This window comes from Engraulis encrasicolus, chromosome 19, assembly GCF_034702125.1.
Source record: "Engraulis encrasicolus isolate BLACKSEA-1 chromosome 19, IST_EnEncr_1.0, whole genome shotgun sequence".
Taxonomy (NCBI): domain Eukaryota; kingdom Metazoa; phylum Chordata; class Actinopteri; order Clupeiformes; family Engraulidae; genus Engraulis; species Engraulis encrasicolus.
The window spans coordinates 19,995,247-20,005,246 of record NC_085875.1 but is presented as its reverse complement, the minus strand read 5'-3'; the positions used below and the strand labels follow the sequence as shown (position 1 = coordinate 20,005,246).

General features: G+C 43.0%; 1 protein-coding gene across 4 annotated transcripts in view; it reads right to left on the bottom strand.

Annotated features, from left to right (window-relative positions):
• Positions 1–1,710: 1,710 nt before the first annotated feature.
• Positions 1,711–10,000, bottom strand: part of gphna (gephyrin a) — a 148,998-nt gene continuing 140,708 nt past the window's right edge. For all 4 annotated transcript variants that reach the window (XM_063183765.1, XM_063183766.1, XM_063183767.1 and 1 more), the window contains 5 exons: positions 9,604–9,677; positions 9,429–9,493; positions 4,408–4,511; positions 3,278–3,374; positions 1,711–2,423 (listed from right to left, as the gene is read on the bottom strand). In XM_063183765.1, the coding sequence (XP_063039835.1) occupies positions 2,290–2,423; positions 3,278–3,374; positions 4,408–4,511; positions 9,429–9,493; positions 9,604–9,677 (474 nt within the window). In that variant the 3' untranslated portion in view covers positions 1,711–2,289. The remainder of the gene's footprint in view (positions 2,424–3,277; positions 3,375–4,407; positions 4,512–9,428; positions 9,494–9,603; positions 9,678–10,000) is intronic.

Here is a 10,000-nt window from a genome sequence, read left to right as displayed (position 1 = left end):
TATTGGAAAAAATGGCCTACCACAGATCTTTGAGTAAAACGTTTTTTTAGGAAGACTAAAAGGGCTGTTGTAGAACTACCCACATGACCCTATGAAAATTCTCATTCATCCAGTTGTACGCAACTGGACACATTTGCAGCTTTAAAATAAGTCTTCTCAGTTCTGGCCTGATGTTTTGGAAACCAGTCCAGTTGCTTCAAACCAAACTATTTATAAGTAAAAACAGTGCGCCCATCTCAACATAAAAGGCCCTACAAAAGACAGATTAAAAATATATATATTTACAGAGTATCCTAGATGAATGTAGTCATTATTAGATTTGCTTTGCAAAATCGGCAAGAGAATAAAAATATATCTGGAATATAATAGGAAACAGGTTGAGAAAATAAAATGAGAACAATTGTGAAATTCAGAGTACCGGTATAATAATAATAATAATAATAATAATAATAATAATCGTAATAGTAATAGTAATAATAATAATAGTAATAATAATACAATGTATTTCATTCATAACAAAATAAAATAGCAAAAAACACCGAAACTGAAAAAAAACAAGCAGAGGCAAAATGTATTATGTAATGATCGAGGTTTTAATTATCTCTCATCAGTTTCAATATCATTACAGAAAATGTCTTTATAGTACAGAGGTTTTTTTTGTTTTGTTTTTGTTTTTGTTTTTTTAAGGAGCTCATCCTCATCCTCAAGTATATTCATAGGAGTGCTGGTCACACATCTGTACAATATCACCCATCATTTTACTGTACAGTTTTCTTTTTTCTTATATATATATATTTATATTTATATATTTATTTATATTTGAATATTTAAAAAAGACTTTCAGCGCTTTAAATAAGCTGTTGTTTCCTTCAGTTGTTTTTTTTTCTTGATCTTTTTTTTAAAACGTTGAACCAAACCAAAAACGAACAAAAAAAAAAGATCTGCCTTAGACCCTCTGGGTGTGGACAGACAGGGTTAGGGGGGAGTGCCTGGGATGAGGTGGCCAAGGTGTGGGGAGAGGAAGGTGGGGGTGGACAGGTGGAAAAGAGGCATGTCCAGGGACTCTGGAGTGAGGGGGGTGGGGGGTGTCCTGGGACGCAGGAGTGATGGGATCCTAAAGGTCACGTTGCTCCACAGCATTGATGGATGTTTCCAGAAAAGGACAAGGCCCCGCAAAGTGTGGCTTCTGCAGTGAGTCTGCATCTCTGTGTCTGATGGTTCCACGACTCAGAGCGCTTTAGTGAAGCCAGAGTTGACCTTGTCTGCGACCCCCCCCCCCCCAACACACACATACACACCACCTCCCAAGACATCTCCACCCCCACCCCCACCCCCCAATCCCCTGTCCAAGTCCTTCCTGGCCCCCCTTCACTTCCTTCCCTCCGCACCCTCTTACCACCTCCTCCTCCTCCACCCAGCCCAGGCCCCAGATTCCCGACTGTTGGCACAGTGCACATGAACACGACTCACAAGAATAAGGACAAGCAAAGCTGTTGGGAATGAATGCCTTTGGACGCCCTGGTGACTTCCATACAAAAAGCGGTGGCACGCACGCACGCACGCTGGCTACATCCAGACCCCCTCCCCCCCCTCCATGTATCCTTCCTTGGCCCTACCCTGTTCCCAACCCCCACCTCCAACCAAACCAGACCACCCACCCACCCCAAATCCAAAAACATAACACCCCCAAACACCCTCCCCGACCCCCCCAACACTTTTTGTCCTTACGTCCTCTAAAGTCCGGAAATAAGCATTTCAATGAATCCCAGTCAGGAATCTACAGCTTTCTACTAAAATGCTACAGCTATCTATAAGGGCTAGCGTTGAGAACACACAAAGCAATTTTGCGATGAAACGAGAACAGAGTTGCTTAATAGAATGATGGTGATGATGATATTCATAATAATAATCATAATAATATATTACAGAATAAATCTTATATATTATATATAGTCTTATTTTAAAAGGTATAATATTTTTTTTCGATTTCTTTCGTTTTGAAATAATAAGGATTTCTTTTTCCAAGTAACATTGCCAGTACAGTAAACCACTTTTTGTTTTCAGCAGTCAGTGAGTTGTTGATTACCCCTTCCAATCAACGTCGGGTTGGTCAAATCAGTACAAACTTGCTGTGCCATTTGCATATTACAGAATAGTAATGATATGTGGACATGCACCACTTCCTCCTCCTCCTCCTCCTTTTCTTATCCATGTCTCTTTCTTTCTCTTTCTCTCTGTGTCTGTCTCTCTCCGTCCGTCTCGCTGTCCGTTGGGGTGGGGACGTCACCATCATAGTCGTCCGATAACCATGACGTCCACCACCTCCCCCTTGTGCAGCTCCACGTATTGCTCGGTCTTGGGCGGCAGCATCAGCAGGCCGTTGGCACTGCGCATGCTCATGAGTCGACTGCTCATCTGGTTCCCTGTACACACCACACAGACGGAGACGGAGATGTTTGTAGATGGAGTAGTAGAGGAACTGATCTCCAAAGGAAATCAAGGTGTCGTACCACACGCATTACACATTGTATATGGAATACTCTAATACACATTAAACATGTTCATTGTGGTACTTCTCAATCTACTGCTACCTCAGACCTAAATTGGTACAGTAAGACCAAAGAGAGTAGATTAGAGTAAGATACTTCAAGCCTGTGCATTTCCTTGATCCAGGTGAGGTCATGTGAGCGCCCCATTAGGAGACCTGCAGTTGGGAGACCTTTGGAGGCTTTAAGTTGAGAATAAATGGAGTTCCCTTGGCACTGTAGATGGCGGTAGCGCATATCTTATGCAAGACATCACCAAATGCCACAGAAAGAGATGAAGAAGGAGGGGACAACGCCCCCTTAGAAGACCAAACTTGAGCACACGCCTTTTCATTGGGTGGGCGGAGTTTGAATCCTCTTTCTCTAATCTACTCTCTTTGGTACGACTGAACAGCCCGAGGCTAGTCAGTTAGCCCTGACAGGGTGTAGTCAAAGAGGTTGGATTAATAAAGAGGATTCAAAACCCGCCCACCCAATGCAAAAGAGTGTGCTCAAGGTGGGTCTCCTAAGGGGGCGTTGTCCACTCCTTCTTCTTCTATTTTTGAGGTGTTTGCACAAGAAGTGCGCTACCGTCATCTACAGCTCCACTCCATTTATTCTCAACCTCAGGACTCTGAGGGTCTACTAACCGAAGGTCTCCTAAATTCACCCGCCATAAAGTGCTTACCGGAAAAGAACTAGAATGCCGTATCTCTGTCTATAAGAACTCTGGTGTAGTGTGCTCTCTGTACCTGTGCTCTGTGCCCATGGCAATGGCTCCTGATGATGCCATGTTAGTATGCAGCGGTGGTACTCGGGCCGTGGATCCAACTTCACATCACATGATAACTGAAAGGGAGAAAAACACAGATCACTGACACTGAAGATCATTGCATTTAGGTACATCTACTGTGGGGAAAAGATATCGACTGAAATGCAAAGGCACCAGACTCTGATTGGTAGGGCAGACAGACCATAGCCATAATTCACAACCATAATCCAAAGAATTTAGTGGTAAGGAACTAGACATGGAAGATGTGAAGCTCCTTGAATGAGGAACAGACCATCTCACAAGCTCAATTACATTATTATATTACACTTACTGCAGCTGTCGCTTGTATCCAAGGCGACTTAGACTTGTTTAGGTTCAGGTTATTGGTCACAGGCACTGGAGCAATGCGGGGATAGGTGCCTTGCTCAAGGGGATTTCAGCCATGGATGAAGGTGCTGGTAAGGGTGGGATTTGAACCTGCAACCCTCTGATCTAAAGGCTAGCGCTCTAAGCCATGACTGGCCCATATGCTCCAATAAGAGGTCCAGTTGCTTGCAACTACACTATTTGGATAATATGATCTGGATGAATGAGAATCTTCACAGATAACGCTAGTGATGGTGTTCTCTCGCTCATTTCAAGCCCTGATGGCTGTGATGGGCAATCTGGACGCAATCCAGTCCACAATCCAGTGCCAGATACATGTATTCCACATTACCTGGTTTTATCTGTCCAAGTGGCCCAAGTGGACAGGTAAAATTAGTTGTACCCTCTGAATCCAGGCTCCAAAAGAACAGCTTTAACATGTTCAAATAGGGCAATCAGACCAGGTCAAGCCAACCAAGCCTTTTGGATTATGGTGCATGTTGCATACCGGTATGTTAATGAGATGTTAAATCTTACTAGCCACACATACACTTACTATCAGTTTAAGTGGCTGGTAAGCTTTCTTTTGTACCAGCCAAACAATTTTCACCAGCGTTAGGCCAGTTGGCCAGTGTTCATTTAGAGCCCTGGTTGCACTCCTTGGTGGCACTGGATTGTAGGTCCTGAATTCAGGTTGCGCATCACTGCTATTAGGCTGGGTGGTTGGTAGCGTAGGCTGGTTACCCGAGCTTTGATGATGGTTGGCCGTGGATCCAGGATCCCTTGCATCTTCCTCAGAGCGGGGATGACAAAGAGATTGCAGGTGACTACAGCTGACACCGGATTGCCTGTGGGAACAACAGAAAGAGACATGGACAGACAGCGAAAAACATGAAACAACAGGGGAAAAAATTAATAATAATGATGAAAGATGGCATGTTCTACGGAACTAGTCAATGCAACAGACAATCAATACTTCTGGAAAATAGGAATGGAATCAGGGTCAATGGATTGCCCCGTGCGTGAAAAGGATTCGTTTCAAAAATAAGGAAGAAGGTTTAGGGCTGGGATAGAGGATAGGCACAATAGGGTGAATGGGGTGGGTGGTAGTAATAGGCAAGGTATTTGGGTTAGTGTACTGAGCCATGCTCTCAGGATAGGTGACAAATAAAACACAGAAGTGTAGCGAATGGTGAGCGAATAGGGGGAGCCTTTGGTTTAACCATGTTGTGGGGTTTTGCAATCCTGGTCAGTTTTTTTTCCTCACACAAACACACATGAATAAACTTGCACACAAAATACACACGCGTCGGTGTGATCAAGACCACCACACTGTGTGCATGTGTGTAAGAAAAAAATGGAAAGAGCAAAAAGAAGGATGTCTGCAAAGATCTCTCATTCACACAGGTCATATTAGTCAAGAAAGCCACGGCTTCATTTAGGAGCTTGAAGAGATGCCACTGATCAAAAGAAGAAACCTTTTATTTGGGATGGACCAGTGAAACATCTCAAAGCTCCCAAAAAAGAAGTCTAAGTTGTGTACAGTACAACTTGGCTTTTCTGACAAACAGGTAAGGGATGCACTCTCAAGTCAATGACACCCATCTTATTGTTGCTGCTTTTTGGTGTGTGAGGTTTTGTGTGACGTTGTTGAAGGAGCTAGCAAGAGGAAAGGCATGTGCTTGTGCTTGCATCAAGGGCTCTGGGATGGGGGACGTTCAAGACCTCCGCAGCAAGCAGGACAAGGGGACAGCTGATTTCTCCAGTTCACAGGGGGGGCCTTGAGTGGGTGGGCGGGCAACGGAGACGGTATAGAAGAACCACTGTGTGATACAACCACACCAACCAACCAACCAATGGACAGCAAGCACCACAGAGGAACAAACAAACTTAAACAGAACACAACAAACACTATACTTAAAAAATAATAATGACAATAATACCAATGTCTCTCAGAAAACAGAACAGAATAAATGGCTTCTGAAGATTGCTTTCCATTTAAGATGATCCGTTTTCATCTAATCTTCCTTAGGGGTCAAGCTAAATCTGAATTTCCAAAGGAAAAAAAAGATGAGGCCCGAAATTGCGTTCACATTTTAAGGGCCAAACATGATTCCTCAGTTGTTCCAAGTTAGAGAAAAAGGGGGAAAAAAAACTCATTCCGTTTTCTGAGCAGTAGTGACAGGTTTCAATTATTTCTTGTTTCAATTATTGAGATAGTTCTTCATCTGTTTGGTTTAAATATTTATCTCTTTGTTGTTGGAGTATGGTCCTCCAAAGTTTTTTTGGAGAGCACCTACTTCCGCGGGCCGGGGGCGAGACGGGGGTCCTGCTGGCCTCGCTGTCACTCAGGGGCACTCCATCCAGCAGAGAGGCCCCTGTGTCCCTGTAGCTGAAATTACCTTAGGACGGGGGAGGGGGAGCCATGACACACAACAGAGACACCACAGAGAGAGAGAGAGAGAGAGAGAGAGAGAGAGAGAGAGAGAGAGAGAGAGAGAGAGAGAGAGAGAGAGAGAGAGAGAGAGAGAGAGAGAGAGAGAGAGAGAGAGAGAGAGAGAGAGAAGGAGAGAAAGAGAGAGAGGGAGAAGGAGAGAAAGAGAGAGCAAGGGAGGGAGGGAGCAAGAGAGAGAGACCGAAGAGAAGGAACAGATAGAAAGAAAGAAAGAATATATTGATAGGGTAAGAGATGAGGAGAACAGCAAGAAAGGGGGCCAGAAGGATAGATAGATAGATAGATAGATAGATAGATAGATAGATAGATAGATAGATAGATAGATAGATAGATAGATAGATAGATAGATAGATAGATAGATAGATACCACAGAAAGACCAAGAATGAAAGCAAAAGGCAAACAAGCAAGCAAGGAGGAAATGAAAGAAAACAAAATAAACAGAAGAAGAAAGAAGAAAGACAGAGAAGAGAGAAGGGCTGTCAACACAGCCTATAGCCTAATAGCCCAGCTCCACTCACAGGACTGATGGACACATGGACACAAGGGCTGATGGCTCGAGTATCGGAGGATCAAAAAGAGAGCATATCGGGACTGACAGAGGAGGGTGGGCCTTGGAGGGGCCATGGTGGCCAGTCAGGTTTGTCAAATTGACCAAACACAACAAAACCAAAACGAAAAAAAAAAAGTCTGGTAAAATTACAGGGCGCAGTTTGCAGCGGTTAGTAGGTCATAGGGAGCGGTTATGTCCACATTAAATTGCTTTTACATGATTATTATTAGGTTAGGTTTTCAGCTGATGTTTTCTTTTTATTATTAAATAAGGTTCTGTTAATTTTTTTTACAAAAACATTGACCATGTCTGGAGTGTTCCAGTACTTCCAAGCAGCACTGTAAGAGTTGTTAAGTTAGTGACAGACATTCACACTACTGCTATTTTCTGAGCTCCTGAATTACCTTGGAAAAGCGGTTACTCCTTGATTTATTGCACACCTGCTCTGTGTTTTGGTGGCGACACAGTGAAAAACAAAAGCATCTGTTATATTACAAAAAAAAATTGCCCTAATTATATATTTTCAGTGTGATGTCTACTTCCTTGATAATATGTGAAATGAATCATTTTCACTATTGTGAAACATAACATACCCTTCCTTCTCTGACTCTGACCTTTGCTCGTACGCACAATACTTACCAGTTTTTAGGTTTCCTGATATTTAAGTATGGACAATACATCTTTTTCTTCTAAGTATAACCCATCGGAGCACTTATTGGCTACGATATGGTGAAAACAAATTAATGTGGACGACACTTACAGTAAGATACCAGCAGGGGGAGTCATCTTATGAAACAACACAAGAACACATGACATCTTTACACAGATAAGAGAGCAGCCCCTTTTTCTCCTGAACTCTGACGCCAGGTTCAAGACAGAGGGAGAACCACTGTGGCACATCATGTTGTGTGTGCATGTTGGGTTGGGAGATGCCGAGAGAAGAAGGAGAGTGCGATATGCAATGGATTTTGGGCTACGAGCCAAATATGTTAGTATCTGATGTGTTTGTGTGCAGGGACATGGGGTAGGAGATATGATGGGACAGGAACCTGCATAGACCTACACAGACTGGGGGTTAGTGAGATGAGTGGAGGGGGAGGCAGGATGAGGTGAATGGGGTGGGTTTGGGGTTGGGGTTGGGTCTGGGTCTGGGTCCAGAAAGGGGAGGGCACTCAAGCAAGCAAGGAGGGCTAAGCATGAAGTTTCATTCAACTTTTTTCGGAAAACTCGTGTGACTGGAAAACACGTGTGTATACTATATTCATCAGTGCAAAAATACTATTAAGAGGTGGCTTCTTCGATTTCTAAACTACTTAAATAACTACTACTGCTACTACTACCACTACTACTACTACTACTACTAGGCTACTAAATACTGCAGCTGGAAATAGAACCTCCAAAGTTCCATTGGATACTCTGTTAATCTGGGGTCCACATGTTACAAAAAGATGAAAGTGTGATGATAAAATTATATTTCAAGGTTCATAAATTGCTAAAGGGAGTCGCTCTTGTAGTCAGTAACACCACAAACTAATAAAGGTATTGCCAGCTGGAACGAAATCATTTGGTTTGTAAGACCCCCTGGGTAAAGTGCTCCAGAACAGTTTTAAAATGGCAACCTTTTTTATAGCCATCATAAGAAATTTATGAATAATTTAGGAAATTTGCATTTGGGTTCCAACAGTAATTTGAACATCTGAACAGTGGAGTGGATATTGCATGCACCAAATATATTAATTTTTAAAATAGCTTTTTTTTAAAAAAATTAAAATTGTAAAGATGCCAACAACAGTATGTTATATGATTAAGAATTAAAAATGCACCACTGGGTTGGGAATTAAGTACATACAAGTGTATACTTAAATGTGCTTCATCCATGCAATAATTTCAGATCTGCATTAAAATTAGCAGTACTGTACTGTAAGTATCTGTACTGATTATAAACAAGAAAGAGTATTCAAAGAGTTTTGAGAAATTCTTTGGTTAAATGCATGTGGGTATACATGAGGAGCACTGTAATGGATCAGTCACACTCTTACAACTCTCACATGCACACACAGACACAGACACACACAGACACACAGATACACAGACACAGACACAGACGTACACGCGCACGTGCACGCGCACGCGCACGCGCACACGCACACGCACACACACACACACACACACACACACACACACACACACACACACACAGAGAGACCAGAGCTTGACATCAACATTTTCACCCATCGGCCACTGTGACTAGTGGTTTTCCTGAGTCACTAGCCATTCAGGTATTCCACTTGCCACAGATTTGATAGTGCTTTTTTTCTTTATCATGATAGTGTACATCTAACCTCAGAAGATGAGGTGCTAATGCAAGATGATTGTACAGCTTTCTACATGGAAATACCTGTACATCAAGCAAATACAAAACTGAGTTTCTGAGCTTTTTCTTGAACTTAAATACAAACAATTGATACACAAGGGGCAAGCAACAGAATGTAGGCTATGATGATACATATGTATAAGGAATAAGCTGCCAACCAAATTGGCTAGCGACATTGAAAGTATTACTAGCCACAGCCAAGTTTTACCAGCATTTGACCGGTTGGCAGGTGCCAGTGTCAAGCCCTGACACACACACACACACACACACACACACACACACACACACACACACACACACACACACACACACACACACACACACACACACACACACACACACACACACACACACACACACACACACACACACACACACCAATTACCTGGGAGGGCAAATATCAGTTTTCGGTGTCCATTGATGTCAAGAGTGGCAAATGTGGTAGGAAGACTGTGAAAACAAGGGAAGCATTGAGAAAATCATCACAAAGCATCAGATGGCGTCTATGATCTCTGCAATGGCACAGAGTCTATTAAACAACACTGTTATTAAACACTTACCCGGGTTTCATGAACACTCGTCCAAAGTGAATTTGAGCGTGCAGGTCGATGTCCAGGACCTGCTTTAGGTAGTCCTGAGAAAGACAGACAATTGTCCTCTATGAGTAAAACAGTTCGATAACACATCAGAATCAATGGCTAACTAGCAGAGTTGGCGTGGAACGTTAGTAAACCTCCCTCCCAAAGCCTCATACAGTGTCGATGCCGTTGGGATGGGGGACTGGTCCTTTAGTCCAGCGGTATTGTACTGTGCCTCCCATTTCCGAACCGATGTAGTTGACAAGGTCACACGTTCGCGCCCCGAGGGCAACGAACAGGCGCAGCAAAACCTCTGTCACACATACAGTAATTAACTCTGAGGTGCAGTATAGGTCCATAAAGTTCCAGGTTGTACACT